This window comes from Anoplopoma fimbria, chromosome 2, assembly GCF_027596085.1.
Source record: "Anoplopoma fimbria isolate UVic2021 breed Golden Eagle Sablefish chromosome 2, Afim_UVic_2022, whole genome shotgun sequence".
NCBI classification, from domain to species: Eukaryota; Metazoa; Chordata; class Actinopteri; order Perciformes; family Anoplopomatidae; genus Anoplopoma; species Anoplopoma fimbria.
The window spans coordinates 4193881-4211566 of NC_072450.1; the positions used below are offsets into that span (position 1 = coordinate 4193881).

General features: G+C 36.1%; 1 protein-coding gene across 1 annotated transcript; it reads right to left on the reverse strand.

The window, feature by feature from the left end:
* Positions 1–924: 924 nt before the first annotated feature.
* LOC129105408 (mucin-2-like) lies at positions 925–15235 on the reverse strand. The gene is made up of 13 exons (XM_054616415.1): positions 15104–15235; positions 13597–13787; positions 11574–11712; positions 8914–9064; positions 8632–8764; positions 8102–8254; positions 6802–6839; positions 6642–6671; positions 6385–6551; positions 4934–5394; positions 4686–4785; positions 2849–3143; positions 925–2346 (listed from the first exon to the last, which is right to left on the reverse strand). The coding sequence occupies exons 1-13, from the start codon at positions 15233–15235 to the stop codon at positions 2267–2269; spliced, it is 2070 nt and encodes a 689-aa protein (XP_054472390.1). The 3' UTR covers positions 925–2266.
* Positions 15236–17686: the final 2451 nt, after the last annotated feature.

The window sequence follows — 17686 nt, forward strand, 5'->3', positions numbered from 1 at the left end:
TGCAACACTCTGTAACATGTAAATTCATTTTTTAACAATACTGGTCTCAAACTTTGTCACATTTGAGTTTTTCACACTTTCATACTGTTACACAGTAACTGATCTGCAGAACGGTCAACTATATTTGTTATTTTTTCTATATTAAATGTGAATAAACTCTGTAAAATACATTTGTGTCCATTAAAGGTATAACACCAGGAAGCGCAGTGATCTTTCATAATACAAAGAGCAAATTTAATTAAATCACTTATATTTTCTCATTGGTGCTCAAATAAACACAATCTCACAATTGTTTTTTTTGTCAAAATATTATTTACTTTTCTCATTTTACAGCGACAGCGTTTTGCAACATCCTTTTAACATTGTAAAATCTGTTTACAATACTGATCTCAAACCTTCATGCAAACATTTGTTTAAAAAGCAGAGCAGTTAAAAATCATTATTACTAAACGTTGTGTGGGACCATAAATAGACTGGATTCACTGGTATTACCGACAAAATGCAAAATCTCACTGTGTACACATGCAGCAGAAACTTTTCTCTGAATATCATACAGCTGCGTCTGTCGACTGTACATGCAGTTCTGCTAACTTAAATCATTTGTTAGCTAGATAGCAATTGGCCTTGTGTGTAACAAATTCAACTTCACTCTCACTAGCTTTTCTGAGCGTTCAGTAAAATATAAGCAAAACAATATTTCAACTTTCCTTCATATTGATTTTTTGTCTGTAAAGAGCAACATACACAATTCAGACCATATGTCAAAGTTTTTCTTCATGTTTTAATCAGAGGTTTTATTTTATAAATTTATCTTGACATAATATACAGTTGTCTGTTATTTGTTTTACATTTTTATCTATAAGACATATATTATAGATTAACATTATTATAATCATTATTAGTACTAGTAGCATTATTGTTAAATGTCATGATGTTAATGACAAAATAAATATAAGGTATTATAATGTATGAAAAGAGGCTTACATACCTGTTCCTCATTTAACACTAACAATTATTTTGCTTTGTTCCAACAAGCTTTCTTACTTTCTGCTGCAACATTTCTTAAATTCTTGAAATAGCTGTCTAACTGACCAGCAGCCTTTACAGTATGGTAACCGAACAAATCAACAAAACATAAAGGTTTGCAAGTGTTTAATATACATATATAGAAAAATAAACTTTTCATATTTATTGTGAGGAAGGATGCACATCACACAACCACTGACGCTGTGTTACTGTCTCAAACAGTTTTTTTTAGGTTTAAGACAAAATTAACAAATTTGAGTGTTATGTTTAGAGGGTCAAAGTGTCTGATTTAATATTTGAATAATTTAAAACGTTTTTTTAAATACAACTTCATTTTATTCAGAATGTTGGTAAGAAGTAAACATTTTGAAAGCAGCGTATTTGTTGCTCAAAAGTTTGTAAAATCCAACAACACATAGTCTGGTTATCTGTTTTTATTTTTATTTTATTCTCATAATGTATGCAGACAAAATGCTGCATGTGCAATTAACTATTTTTCAAATAAATATATTTATACATGTATTTGCGTAAAAGAGTAGACAGCTGACAGGAAGTGATGGGAAAGAGAAGAATGACATAAAACAAAGTGTCACATCCTTTAACATCTTAGATCATTCAATGTGAGTTGTACTGGGCGATAATTTAATATGATGAATTTATCATCTTTAAATGGATTTATATCTGGAAGGAAATCATATATTGAGATTTTGTGATAAATAATATAAATTAATAATAGCAAGTAACTCAAATTAAACCAAACTGTTGTCTTAATCTGATTTCTCTGTTTCTGTGTGGAGACTTGTCAAAACAGTCGGTGTAAAGTTGGAAATAAATATAGTTTTTGCCTCAATAATTTCACTTGAAAACTGTTGTATTAATTTTGCACATTTAATGACAAAATACTCTGTACTTTGCATTTTTTCAAGTATTTTATTCACACAGGCGTAAACAAAAATAGGCTTTACCATGAGGTGAATTCACATGGACTATTTATTAAATTACTAGAAAAACATGCTTTATCAGGATATATAAATATATCGTTATTGAGATATGAAATTATGGAGATTTTGGCCATATTGCCCAGCCGTTAATCTGAACAGTGCAGCAGTAATCTTTTGATTTTTTGTTTTGTTTTTGACAATACTGTGGAGTGCTCTCTGTTTTATTTATGTCTGTGAAAAACCTTGAATTCCACAGTGGAGTGATGTGTGATGTAGCGCTCCGGATTCTCACAGATTAATTAACGGAGGATGTTTTGAAGAAATATGCAGATAGTCGTTAAAATCAGTCCGGTTGCCGTGGACGAGGCCCGTTCTGGAGCTGCAAGAGACACATTTACAATTACAGTGTTTTCGTTCACATTTTGACTATAAAACAGGATGATTTAACTTGAATCGATACTTCAATTCTGAAAAAATTATATATATAGTTTAGAAGAATGCTTATTATGAATTACAGAAATAATAAACAGCTTCTCTAATGTGAAGATTTGCTGCTTTTTCTCTTTGGGAAGGCTGATAATGATTAAACATAATTGTGTTTTCTCTGCCCCTAATTAAGCATTGTTATTAAAATCACAAATGTACACTTTACCCCAAAAAATATTTTCTCACATGCATATAAACCTTTTTTCAAACATTTAAATGATCATTTGTACAGCTGGCAGTTAGCGATTAATATCAAACTGCTTCATTCGTATTTATGAGAATGTTCCTCCAAAACAGCCTTCAAAGAAACTTTAATATTGATATTTTATTTCATGAATTATCACAAATTTGAAAAAACAAAGACACAGAGGCTTGTTTAGAAGAAAACGTCTTACCGTGGGAGGTGGTGGTATTTTCGGTAGTCGTGGTAGTTGTATCTGTATCAGTACTGGTAGTAGTAGTAGTAGTAGTAGTAGTAGTAGTAGGGGTGGTTGTAGTGGTGACAGTGGTTGTTGTGGCCGGTGCAGGAGTGGTGACCATGAGGCTAACGGGTCCTGAGTTAATGGTGTAGGTGCCAGTAAACACGCTGCTAACCATCTTATTGGTATCGAAGGAGCGGGTACACAGATCAGGGCACAAAGCCGACGGTAAGGTGGCAACGCAAAGATTGACCGTGCACCGGACGTACATCTGCAAAATGCAAAATAAACAGATACAGATGAGTGGTGTGGTGATTTAAGAACTGTAAACGATTAACTGACAAATGGAAATCATGGCAATGTTCAATCTCAACAAACAAGACCACGTTAGCAAGTCTGCGTCGCTGTACCCGGCTGTACTTAGGCACAGTGGTGCTTTGAGTTAAATGCTCAACATGCAAACGAGCTAATAACAAAGCTTGCGTGCTCATATTGTTAACCACGGTTGCTGTCTCAATTTCACGTGTTAAAGCACGCTAAAATAAGCTAATCAATGATAAACACGTGGTACAGCTGAGGCTGATGGGAACGCCATAAGTTAAACCTGCCAGGAGGATCATACAACCAGTCACATGAGTGACTGTGCACCTCTGTGTCTGTCCACGGCTAATCTTGCATTCTGCTGAAGCAAACAGAGTTATATTTTGGGCGGACAGTTGTGGTTGCACCCTTAAGGACCTCTCTTGGTTACAGTTGCCGGTAGGTGTCGATAAAGATTCCACAGCTGAGTGCATCTAAGACCCTCATATGCTACGCTGCGCCCAAAGTCAGGTGCTAACAGTTTGAGATGTGTTTGACTAACAGCTTACAGAACTACCAGTACACACAGTGCTGAGTGCATCGCTGCTTGTTTTTGAGTCTGAATGAAGTGTCTTTTACAACTCTTTACAGCCCATTGGTTGCGTACATGACCGGTTGTTAGTTGACCCACTTTTATTGTTTTGGGCAGTATGTTTGTTTGTGTTTAGCTAACAGCTAATACAAGTATACACACTGCTGAGTACCTCACCGCCAAGCAGCCACTGCTACGTGGGCAGACAGCTTGGCGAGTTTAAGATTGTATGAAAATGTCCATCGCTGCTTGTTTTTGGGTTTGAATGAAGTGTGTTTTACGATGCATCACAGCTCATTGGTGTCTAGACGGGAGTAAGCCAATTGTGGGTTCTATTCATTCAATCACTCAATACAGCTGAGGTTGTTGCGGACACACCTGGCAGAGATCTGCACCCTACTGAGTGCAGATCTCTAGGTTTTTGGTCATAAACTGAAAAAGAAACCAAACATGTTCTGACTTGATGGTGGCACTTGAAGAAAAGTTATTACAATTTATCGTGTTGGAAAGATGAATGTTTGTACCAAAATTGAAGGCAATCCATCCAATAGTTGTTGAGACATTTCACTCAAAACCACAGGTGTCAATCTCAAAAGTGAGTAGGATTCATCCGCAGGAAGCATAATAATAAGTATTTCATGACGATGTATCCAATAGCTGTTAAGATATCTCGGTCTGACCAATATAGGGGACCAAACAATGTCATCATAGACATTCGTCCCAGTTGTTTCAAATGACTTAATTGGATCTAAATCTGCACAACATCCTGCAAAAGGTGCCCTACTCAAATATTCAAACAACCAATTTACCACGAAATACGTTTTCTTGCTTAGACTTGTTTTGTGAGATTAAAACAATACCTTGAAAAAAGGAAAACTTAAAAAAATGAATTGTATGAGTGTGTTGCATGCGAGTACTGACCGTTGATCCTTTGGTCTGCATGGTGCTCAAATCAATGCGGTAAACCTTGGCATTGTTTTGTGTCGTAACAACCTCTAATGTGCTGTTGGAAGATGTACACCTGGAAGAGAAAGAGGAAGTTGGAAGTTATATATGCTTCTGCAAAACAGAGTAAATGTTTCTTTCAGAAGACTGTATTTCACACAGTATCCGTCCTCTTTTAAAGTTGGTAAACTCTATTACGGTAAACGAGTTCGATGGTCACTGACCCTTGCTCCAGAATGGGGCTGTACACTTCAAAGTCCTTCGTCTCGGACTCAATACAACTGCTGACGAGGACCTCGGCTCGGTCGATGTTGCAGTTGGACATCACTTGGAGGTCCAGCTTGCTGATCCTGGACCCAGTGGTGGTGGTGTTGCTGTTGCTCTCTGATGTTGATTCTGTTTCTCGACGCTTTCGACGCGGCGCCATCTGGAGGGAGCGAAACTTGGGGATGCGTGTGAATTCGCCCATGGGCCCCTCTCCCGGCAAGTGAACTTCTAACCAGACCGTGACCTCACCAAAGGTCTCCTTCTCCAAGGGCATGCCGATCTCGTACTGGGGCCCCTTGGCTTGGACTCCAGGGATTCGGCAGGCCAGAGGGAGGACGAGCGATGGCTGGCGGCTGACCTTAGTGTAGGGACGCACACTTTGTAAGGTGTTTGTGTAAACCAGCTCTGAACCAGAGTGCTGAGAAAAAAAGAAAAGGAAAGGATGAGGAAGAGTTTAATCAGAATCAACATTCAGCTAAATAAATGTCAATGCAAAGTTTCACAAGTAATTTAAAACACAACGCTGAACGCCTTTTCGGGTTGCTCAGGTGTGTTCAGAAGTTTGCTCTCTTGCACTTTAACCAAACCCAACACTGTCCTGGAATACAGCCGTACAAACTAAAGTTAATCCACTTGAGATCCGCAAAGACTTCAGGACTCTTCATATTATCTGGGGGTGTTAGATTACTCCTAAAGTACTGCTGTGATCCCTTTGTATGTCATAGATAGACAGAGAAAAGGAAGGTATAAACCACATAGCATGAAGGTAATAATGGTTTAGTCAAGCCCAATAATTTACATTTTGAGATAGACAGTTATTCAGAAGTACATTATTTTGCCTTTGCCTGTTTTATGGTCATATTTTATCATATATAAACACATGATTTCAGTGCATGTATATTAAGAAGTTTTTTATGTTGGGTTTTGCAGGATGACACAACATCTGTATCCAATATAAATGCAACTGCCTATACAACAATAAAGCATGCACACACCAGCAGGGAAACAAGCAAACTGAAAAGCAACAAGAACACATAATGATGAGGATGTGCAACAGCACGTTGATGTTGTACCTCTGCTCACTTTTTACGAGTTTTAGTCGGAGTGCGTTTACATCCACATTTGTATGTAAATATTCTGCAGGTTAATTGATAATGAAAAGTTGATGCATCATTTCTAGAAATTGTTGCACTTTTTTAAATCGTCCCTCAGCGCCAAAAGAGCTACAACTCATGTGGATGTGAACGCCATCAAGCATGTTTCATTTGAACCCAGACAATGAAAACTTTAGAAATGTCCCACTATTTATGCAGTGCAATGCATATATAAAAAAAACAAAAAACATTATTTTTGTTGCCAAAAAAAAAAAAGAAATTCAAAGAAAGACAGAAAAGGTGGAGCATTTTACCACTGTCTTGGTGCCGCAGCCGGTTAAGGAGATAGTTGCAGTCAGGTGTGTGTTGTTGTAGGAGATGGGACAGGTGGGGCTGTTGAGCTGCAGCTCTGCCAGGTCGATGTTATCCAGGGAGGAGACGGGCAGCACCAGAGTCATCTCCGTCTTCTCACACGTCAGCACTGCAGGTCGACAGCAACAAAGTCTCTAAATAAGTCACTCACATTTTAAATAACACGCTCAAAGTTGAATCAAACAGTATTTCCTCCCACCTGTTCCATCAGGTAGCATCCTCATCTCCCCTGGAAAGATAAAGAAAAGCACATTTTAATCATCAAAAGTTAACAGTCAGTATTTTAAAGAGGTTAGGTGTGGTTCACTGCGAGCAACAGTGAAGCATATCTGCCATTCTCCTGAAGCTGAAGGTCTTACGTTGGTACAGCCACACGCACCGAGGCTTCGACTGCAAACTGGAAAGACAAGAAGTGCAAATCAGAGCAGGTGGTTAACTAAATATGGAATGTTTTGACTGGTTATGTAATGATATTTTAATAACAGGTTTGGGATAATTGACAATGTACAGATGCAGGAAGGAAAGACAGGATAATGAGAGGGAGGGGTGTGACGGGAAACAAAGGACGTTGTAGTTACAGTAGAGGACTTTGTGTTTTCACCCGTAGGCACTCAGGATGCCTCATAGTCACTACATTTTTGTGTGTACATTATGCATATTTGTGCAAGTAGCTAGTTTACTATAACATATTAGAGCCTTTTGGTTTACCTGGATATGTTTGAGCATTTTTTGCAGATTGTTTTTGCAGATTTTTTATATTTTTAGCATTTTCCAAATTATTCTGACGGCTTTAGTTCGTGCTTGTGGAAACATGAGACAATGTGAAAATTGGTTTTAGCTCTTTTATCTCGGTGCTGGTTTTTCAAATTCGACACATACACACACATACACACACATAAATATATATGTATCAGTGATGCTGTCTCAATCTCGTCTCTGAATCAGCTGCATTTTTACAGTTTTGTCTCGGTTTTGGACAAAGAGAGCTTTTATTTCAGGACCGGTCAGGACCACCGCTGTGATGATGTCACTAAACTGCCTGTGATATATTTCATTAACATCATTCCTATGATTGCTCCTAGAAAACAAAGGAACATTTCCCACACCTTAAACTCACCTGTGCAGTGCCTTTTGATTTTAACAAGACATTTGTCACGGTACATTTAAACAAACACACGTATACATTAAATACGGCAAAAGAAAGAGGTGAATGATTTCTCTGAGTGTTTTTATAGGAATGTGGATCTTTCCGATCAGTATGAGGACTGACTCAGTGGTTTGAATTTTTTACATTTTTAAGTGAGTCATATATTGTGGGACACACTGGTGTGTGCTACACTCGGGTCTTAGTCAGGACTTGGTTTCGGTTAAGGGGGTATTGACTGCAACATTGCTATGTATATGAATTTACTGTGTGTATTTTCCCTTTATCTTGTTTTTGGTGTACACTTTAGAGTACTCTTTTTAGCAAAATACTGGTACTATTTACTAGTATTTACATTATAGTATATAATGTATTATAAACAAAGGGAAATATGTGTTTTCTATAGGCTTTTTTAACTATCTTTTCATACAAACTTGATATAAAACTCCACTTTTTTTCTTCTGCCAGAGTATGAATATGTCAGCATTACTGACATTCAGATCCCAGAACCTTACCTGTTGGTGTTTGCAGCGAAGCAGATGGGTAGAAGGCGGGGCAGTTTGTTTTCGGAGCGGACCCAGGCCATCGTCATGACAGCCAGGGGGCCGACGGATTTGAATCCAATTCTAAAGAGGTCAGGGGGACCGACCACCGCTACCTCTGAAACACTGGAAACACAGAGAGAAACACGTACAGGTGATTTTAATTATTGAGACTGATTAGACCTCAATAGACACAATAGACACTTGACCGTTTTCATCGAGAGCTGAAAACCAGAGTTCTGACGCGTATGAATCATCTTCGTTTTGCGTCAAAGGACAGGAAATGTCTAAAAAATGTGGCTCATTGCATTTTTTTTTTCATTATGCAAATGTATAAACTGTTTGATTTGATTTGTTTTCATGCAGTCAGGTGCAAAAATGACAAATCATTCAGACTGTCATCCCCGAATTGTAATTCAGGGTCAAAGATTTCAAGAATTTCCGACATTTGCTAGGACAGCAGGCCTAGGAAGGTATTTCATTCATCCCAACAAAAAACTCACGTCTCCCGCTGTGACGTAAAGTCAGTGTTGAATTGCACCTGATGGTACGGCAGGACAAACAGCGTGGTGTCCTCTCTGGGGGTCTCACCTGCAGCCACAGGTTCATCTGTGCAGCTGTAAGTCGACTCCTCGACTGGAAAGAAGGGAAAGGAGAATAAGAGACGTTTTTAGAAACTATAAAAGAAAAGACTAAAGTATTCTGTTATATGTTTTAACACCATCCTCATTCTGTACAGTAAACATGCACTATCAAGGCTGCTATAATGTGACTGACAGACTCACCAGTGAGGGAGAGGTGCACTGGGACAGCACTGAGGGGGTTGTTGACGATGACTTTTTTTATTTTGGGAATAAAAACCCGGTCCTCCGCCATCAGGTAGATGAAATACTGTCCTGCTGGTGCGTTTCCGGTGAACGTCAACAAGCATTTGTCCTGGTAAAAGAGTTTAGCCAAACAGAAAGTTTTCACTGAACTGAAACACTATCTACAAACAGTTAAAGGTGTTCATTTGTGAATGGTTTACAAAGAAAATGAAGATGTAGTAGAATAAATAATCGAGGCATGGGTATTATTGTGCAGAGGAATTTATGTTTAAGACCTTTGGGTATGTATAATATGGACATATAAATAATACATTTAGCAGGAATGATTAATATTTCACAGAAGGGACGAGGAAGAAAGCGAGAAGAATCCTGGCAGATCGCTCCCATCCTGTTTTCAGCCAGTTTGAGCTCTAGGAGTCCCTATGGCAACTAAAAATGTATTTTAGAAGTCTTTTTCCCCAACGCCATTAATATTCTTAACTCAACTAAGTAGCTGAGTCATCGTATCCTAATACAACGGTATGATGATGATATCTAACGAGAAGTTACTCCTCGTTTTTCAAACGTTTTCCAGCAACACGTGTCAGTTACAACATGTTATATGTAAACAGTATTTTCACAATAAAGTTCCATTTTCACAGGTTTAGGCAACAAAACTATTTAGTTAGGGACAGGAAAATATCATCTTTTGGGTTTTAATAACCACAGAAGTATACTTCCTTTTTCATGATGACGTGGATAACATACAAAATAATTACTATTTGGAGCTTTTTGTACGAATGTTGGATGAGAGTAGATCTAAGGCAAAGACACTGACGTGAATTTGTTTTTTAATAACTGCCTGTCTGTTTTTTTGTTTGTATTTTGTTTCCTGTGTTTGGTGAGAAAACGAAATTTCCACCCTGGTGGACAATAAAGATTAATTGTATTGTATTGTATCTACAGCTTATGATTATTTATTTAGTGGTAGTATTTAGATTATTTAAAGACAGGGTTGGTTACCTTTTCTTCTTATATTTTTGTTAAATGTCTCATTTCATCCTGACATCAATTGCTGAATCAAATAAACTGACTAAATGAATCTGGTATCTGTGGCTGTAGCAGGGCTGTCATTGCGTTTACTATCAGATACGTCATCGGAGTCTGTCCACAAGCAGCTGTCTGAGTTCTAACAATAGCCATGTTTGTTGTCTACCTTCATATTGATAACTTCGGGGGAGTGGCTATGGAGGTACGGCCTTTCAGTGTTGCCGACTTGGCGACTTTCTTTACTATATTTAGCAACTAGCTGCCTTTATCGGCAAAGAGTTGGCAACATTTGGCTGCTTTTTCAGTTGGATACATTTTTAAAGTCTAGCGTACTCTTGCTAGTTTCTCAAGATTTCCAACCCTAGGCTTTAAGTAATATGAATTAAAAAGTTTTAAATAAGTTTCGTTCTGTGTCTCACTGTTTGGTCTCCGTTAAGTCTTCTGAGGGAAACAAGACATCGGGGCCCTTAACCCGTAAAAGAGTCATAATTCAATAAACTGGTCCAAATGGTCAGAGTGGTTACTCGTCGTAAACTGAGGGTTTTGTCTCTTTAGCACCATTACTGCTCTGGGGTCAGACAAGTTCAGGGGTTATAAAATTGAAGGTTAAAATGATTCTTCATCATTGTTATTGGGTCTTTCATGCTTTTAAAGTCTTCATCGTTCTGTCATCATCATCATCCACTACACACACCATGATTTGTTTCAGACTAAAGTCCCCAACAGAAAAAAGTCTCAACTAATTACAACAGGAAATTGATGTTTACAAGTTTGTGCATCAGCAATAAGAAGTTGAAAAATGTAATATTTAATAGCATGACACTCTGAATTTGGTAATTTTACATAAATAGTACATCTAATTGCACCGTAGTATTAATACTTTTACTTAAAGTTACTTGGAAGGAACAAGGTACAAGTAACTTTCTTTTTGTGTTGATTTTGGCAGCCCCTGTGGACGAACGTCTATCTATTTCAAGATTTTCTGCATTTTTAAAATTGTTGCTAATGACACAGAGGATACAAGTTCATTTATTCAGTTCTTTTGTGAAAGATTTTTTCAAAACTTTGTCATTCAGTACTGACACGTATAATTAAGCATAATTTTGAGGTAGTTGTACTTCAGATGAGTATTTTTATTTTATGCGACTTTATAAATTAACTACATAAAATAAGTAAACATTGTTCTTTTAACTCTACTACATTTGTTTATAAGTAATACAATTAAAATAATAATAATTAACAAATAAAGTATGATATATTATGATGTATGAAGCAACCTGGCAGTGTTTTAATTTGCTTAAATAAACCCCATCTTTACCAGCTGTGACTTATATAATTAACTAATTATATATTTATAATAATTATGCACATTCAATTTAAATTGCATAATATATATAATGATTCAGAAATGGGCCAAACTGCATTATGATTATTTACATTTTTTTTAGAATTTATATCTAGTACTTTTGTACTTGGAATGCAGGATTTATACTTGTAACAGAGTGATTTAACATTGTAGTATTGTAGTAATTGTGTTGTGTTATTGTGTATTGTGTACTGTTTGTGCACATGGATGAAGTTAGACTCACTTCGTCCACCTCTATGAAGGAGTGCTGAGTGCAGTTGAGACATTCGCCCTGGTCGGGCCGTGCAAAGCGACATGTCACTATGTCACCATCCGGGTCCTTCACCGACAAGTGGAACTTTTGAGGGCAGTCCGCACGCGCCCTAAAACAGAGAGATAATCCGCCACTCGAGTCACAAAAACAACCACGACAAAGCAGAGAACTGTTCAAATGTCTACAACTGAAATAATAAGGTGTAACGTTTTACAGTTTCTTGGTGTAGAGGCGCTGTGACAACCTGCGACAACTCTCGCGAGAGTATCTGCCTGCCATCTATTGAGGTCAATGCTTGGCCTTGACCTTTACTTCCTGGAGTCTCCCCTGGTTGCCTAGCAACTGCTTACCTTTAACACCTTAACTCCCCAGTAAAACATTGAATTTCTGTTTTTACGCATCAGGTTTTGTTGCAGATGAAATAACATTAAAGATCAAATTAGTGTTTGTATTAATAAAAGAAACACTAAACATGTTATTAAGTGTGCTTTAGAGCTGCTATGACATTTAATTAAGTTTAATTAAGGTTTTGGCTTTTCCCAAAAGCATCCACACAACTTTCAAAATCTATTTAATGGAAAACCTTTTCAGTATCCTTGACCGGTTCAACCATGTGTAACTTTCTTTCTTCAAAGCCCTGTTTTTTATATACTCCTGTCTATTTTCTGCGTCCTTTATGAATTGTTATCGAGTCTTTTCTGTTTTTAATTTCAAATTTAAATAAATTCACTTAACATTTTCAAACACAGGAGAGGATAATGTTCAGTTTTCTTGCAGTAAAGGCAGTTTCAGAGACTGCAAGCAGGTGTGTTTTTTGTCAGCTATTTAAATTTAAATATGTGTTTACATAGTAATTTATGTGTGTGTGTGTGTGTGTGTGTGTGTGTGTGTGTGTGTGTGTGTGTGTGTGTGTGTGTGTGTGTGTGTGTGTGTGTGTGTGTGTGTGTGTGTGTGTGTGTGTGTGTGTCAGTGGAGGAGGGAGACCGACATAAGCAGGTTGGTTGAGTCTCCCGTTGTTTTCCCGAACCTTTGGTCCTGCATTCATTGACACATACATTTTTGTGTCGGACCTAAACATTTAAGAGAAAAGAAAGAAGTTGAATTAGAGAAACTGAAAGTACTTGAGGCGGCCTGATTCAAACCACCACACCAGATGCTTCATTAAATAAATAAAAAATAACATCCAGTGAGACGAGACAAATACTAAGTAGAACATAGTACTGCTTTATAGTCAGTACATTATACCTAAAGGCAGGATTAATGCAGGAATGTTAAAGAAATAAAAGCAATGAGCTACACGGAAAAGAGTCCATGAGACATTAATCAGAATGAATGACAATATCAAAAATAAAATGTTTTTAATAATAAAATAAATTAAAATAAATTAAAAATAAATTAAAATAAATTAAAAATAAATAAAATAAATTAAATAAAATGAATTATAATCATAAGGCACTAGTATTTTTCTCAATACATACATAAACAAATTTGATCACTTCATATGTTTAATTAGCCTCATCAATAGGACTGAAGATGATAAGACATGTTTGTAAAGGTGAGATACCTGTTGTTCATATAATTATGTATAAATTGTGTTTATATTCTTGAAGGAAAACTAAAATCGACCACTTTAGTTCACTTTCACAGCATGATAATAATGAAAAAGCCAGTAAGGAAGTAAAAAAAACAAATCAACACAATTTCCACAAGCTAAGAAGTTATACTGAGGCAAAATGTAAGGCACAAAATGTGAAAAATGTTGTTTTCCTGTTTTTTAACACTGTTTAACTAAATGTATGGGCACGTAACCCATCGCAAAATAGGAAGAAGCAATTCTGAAAGACAAAAAACAGAGGCTCCTTTTTTGTTCAGGACACAATTTAACTATGAGAAAAACGTGTGGATGTAAAAATGTCAACACCGTGTGTGTGTGTGTGTGTGTGTGTGTGTGTGTGTGTGTGTGTGTGTGTGTGTGTGTGTGTCGGTCTCTTACCCTAAATTTATGGTGGCGCTGTAATTACTGGGGACAGTTTTCTGCCACTGGCGGACACACCAGCCAGAGCCGGGTTTGGTGCCTTTGAAAGGGAAGGATGTTTTGTGGACCAGACAGTCCTCGTCTTCAGAACACAGTCCGGATAAAGACGGACAAGGACCGGGAGCGATGGCACTGAAATGAGCTCGCACCTGCAAGAAGCAAGGAGACAACATGACTTACTGGATTTTACAACCTGTATGGTGAGATCAGTCTGTTTGATTTCACAAATGAAAATCACAGATGCTTCATTATTTGTGATTATTAGGCATTAGAATACTGACTTAACTCGTTCATTTAACCAACATGTGAAAATAAGGCCATACAGAAACCCACAATATGTTCATTTCTGTGTCCAAGTATAATGGCTTTATGGAGGAGGATCAAATAGAGGTAGAATTTAATTGTAATTAGCTGTGAGCAGATTTTGTTTGAAAACATCCAAAATCAGGATTCCTGGGTATTTATTATTTTTCTGTATTATTCATTTATTTATTTCTGTATTTTAATCTGTTTTTCCAAGTGAATGTATAAGTACATGCATTTCTAGTTAATTTATTACCTTGCATAGATGTAGATGTGCTATGCAACACAATATTTAAGTTACCTGATTTTTTAAAAATATATAATGGTAAACCTATAAACACCTAGTCACAAAAATATAAAAAATACTGACTTTGGCTGTACTTTGAATCTGAATTTAATTTTAAAAAATTGCCTTTATTTTTTGGCCCATTGACAGTAAATAACAGTAAATTAACACATAATTAATGAGTAAAAGGTAAGTAAGGTTTAGAAACTAAGTAAAGCAAGTACTTACAATTAAGGTTTCAATTAGGTTTTAGTTGAGAAATTATTTTTAGTTTAGTTATAAAAGGGTTTTAGCTAAAAAAAATCAAAATGGAAATTGTGATAAATACCTTAAATTCTTAGCTAGTTGTTTCTCAGAAATAATTTAAAGCTACAGCTCTCAAGATTGCAAATAAAATAATGCTGAGGTTATGAAATGATAAATTTAGATAATTTAAAACTTTTTAACGGGTGAAAAATGGCTTTTATTATTTCACTGAGGCAAGAGCCCATGGGAGAACATCTCCTTAGCTTTAAACAACAAACCTACTTAGTTAGGAAGAGACTGTGTTTTGGGTTAAAATACTTTCTGGCATCAACTGAAAAGTGGAAACCACATCTGTATTTATGCATCATGCACTACAAAATGATGCTAAAACATCCAAAAAACAATAAACTATTCAATAAAGTACATAGAAAAAGTACATAATATTTAATTAAAGTAGAGCTTGCTAGTCTGTTGGTGTGCATGATCTGTATAAAAAGTTGTCATTATTTAACTAAAATGGAGTTCAGGCTTTATCTTCACTGTCACCTCAGACGGAACCAAAGCTTTGATAAATAATAGAAATAGTGTCGAATAGAAGAAGTGTTTTGGGGAAGAGAAAACGTTGCCCACCGTTTTCCCTTCGTTGGTGTCCAGGGGCACAACGTGGACCGTCAGCCCCAGAGAAGAGGCTCTGCAGGCCGGACCGAACAGAACCAGAGTCAGGCCCAACAACAGGACGCTCAGTTTAGATCTGTTCCTCATATCAGCTCTTCAGTCAGACAGGAGGGATAATTAAAACAAATCTGTAAAAGAACAAGACAAGAAATGTTGGAATACAAAGAGAAATACATTAAAGAATAGATACATGTGGAAATATAAAGTAAAATATGAAAGTCAGTTCCAGCATTTATTTGTTAATTAATCTCTCTATATATTTATATTTTAAAAAAATTGCATTTAAATTGGTAATTCATTATATATTTTTTGTATTTTTTGTATTATATAAGTTTTTATATATTGCAAATTATGTATTTATGTTTGTACTAAAAATAAAAATAAACAATATAATAAATATTATATATATAAATATATAATATATATATATATGAATGTATATATATAATATACATATTATATATATAAATGTATATATATATATATACATATTATATATATAAATGTATATATATAATATATATTATATATATATATATATATATATATAGAGAGAGAGAGAGATAAACAAATACATCAACAAATAAATGTACAGATAAATGTGGAAATAAATCAAAAATATAAATCAAAATGCTTGTAATTATTATTTGACTATTTCTCTTTATATTTTCAAGTTTATTTTCCTTTTCTTTTGCAGACAAATCTTTGTTGTGTGACTCACATGACTCATATTCTGAGACTCATTACAGGAATTCGAAGTTGCTATTTTCCACTTGCAGTAAGTCGTCACTACGTCAATCAGGTTTATAAATAAGTCTTTTTTTGTCACATACCCAGCATAATGACCCTTTGTGAAAGAAGGTGTCTGTCAGAGGGACTTCGTTGTGACGTAATGGAATCACTGTAATTGTCTCGCAAAAAGACATGAGACAGATGATGGAGGAATGTTGAGCGATGGGAAGTCTGCAGCTACGTGCTATGCTACGTGCTATGCTACGTGCTATTTGGGGCATTTTGTGTCCCACGTATGGAAGTTCAGAAGGTTGAAATAAAAGGATGTGACATAAAGAGCGAAAGTTTTCAAAACTCACAGAGCGACAAATCAACGAGCAGTTCGATGAATCGTTGAATTATAGTGTTGAGCAATGTGATTATTAATCTAAAGCATCTTCAATATTAGACATATTATATATTAACTGATAGATCATTTCAATATTTTAGTCAGAACGGTCACATTAAGGTTAAAACATAGAAACAGAATAGGAGTTGAATGGACGTTCACATTCAAATCAAAGTAGCAGGATGGCCAGAGTGGCGGCCATTTTTTTGTACACGTGGGACCATGTAGCCGGATAACTTCCGTATAAACTAAACAGACTCTCGGCAAGAACTCGCTGAGTACGTGTTTTGCAGTAACGGCTAAAACGAGCAATGGAGTAGTAAAGTTACGAAGCGTAGAGAGCTAGAATGAATGAGTAAAATTAAACAACTTCGTTCTCTCTTTTCTTTGCAAACTGAGACGCAACTTTACCGCCAAACTGAGGTGTGATGTCACCATAACAACAAGCAACAATCGCCATTTTCTTTTGTGCCAGTCAAAAGAGCACGGAAGACAGTTCAATGTCGGTTCTACTCCTCCTGTTTTGAATGGTTTGAACCAGTTACTTAAACATGATGTGCACCCAACACAGCCAAAAGATACACGAACATGAACACTGTATGTACAGAAGGATTCACACATAACTACACGCCAACGTTGGAGGAGGACGGAGCTGCACTGCATATATGTCAACCAACACCTTGTTAACCAAAATCAGCTGGGGATAAATATAATAACTGCTTTAACTAGCACGATGCTCACTATTATTATATTTTCACTGGTGAAGCGACAGAAAAAAACTACATTAATGAAGTCGGACCTTGGTAACAACAACACAAGAACTTGTTAACAGACACATCAACGGTTCATGAATTAGTGTTCTATAACAATATTTACAAGAAGGTGATTGAATACTTTATTTTCTAGTATTTCTTCACATTATTTGAGGAAATATTTTTGTGGTTCACCGAGGCGGTTGAGAGATTAGATCCATAATTTTAAATACAACCTCCATCTCTTTTTATTAATAACTCTTTTTTGGTCCGATTGTTGTTTATGAGTTTTTAAATGTCTACATTTCAGTCAGTTGATGCTGATTCGGTTTCCTCAGTGTCTTTCTTCTTCTTTTTGAACTCTTAACCGATAACAGACAGGATGTTCTTTACAAAAACTACCAATTAATGGTTGTGTAACTCGGTCTCTTTTGTCGTCTCTTGTTCTATTACTGGACGTTGTTTGCTGATGCAAGGTTTAAAGCAGGAAGTGATTAGGAGTTTTATATTCTGTGCATCCCAACTGTCTTAATTGCACACACAAAAGGAAAAAGGACGGAAAAGACACAAGAGAGGGAAATTGATATAATTTAAGAGACTTTTAAATCAATCTTCGGAGTTAAATCACTTCTTATAAACACATTTTAATTGATTTACTTTTATATT

What these genes read in the sequence shown, in the direction of transcription:
- LOC129105408 (XM_054616415.1), bottom strand. Translation starts at nt 15,235, where the DNA reads ATGAGGAACAGATCTAAACTGAGCGTCCTGTTGTTGGGCCTGACTCTG. An exon ending in ACACCAACGAAGGGAAAACG is followed by an intron (nt 13,788 to 15,103) that starts GTGGGCAACGTT and finishes TGCTTCTTGCAG; the next exon opens with GTGCGAGCTCATTTCAGTGC. An exon ending in AGCCCCATTCTGGAGCAAGG is followed by an intron (nt 4,786 to 4,933) that starts GTCAGTGACCAT and finishes TTTCTCTTCCAG; the next exon opens with GTGTACATCTTCCAACAGCA.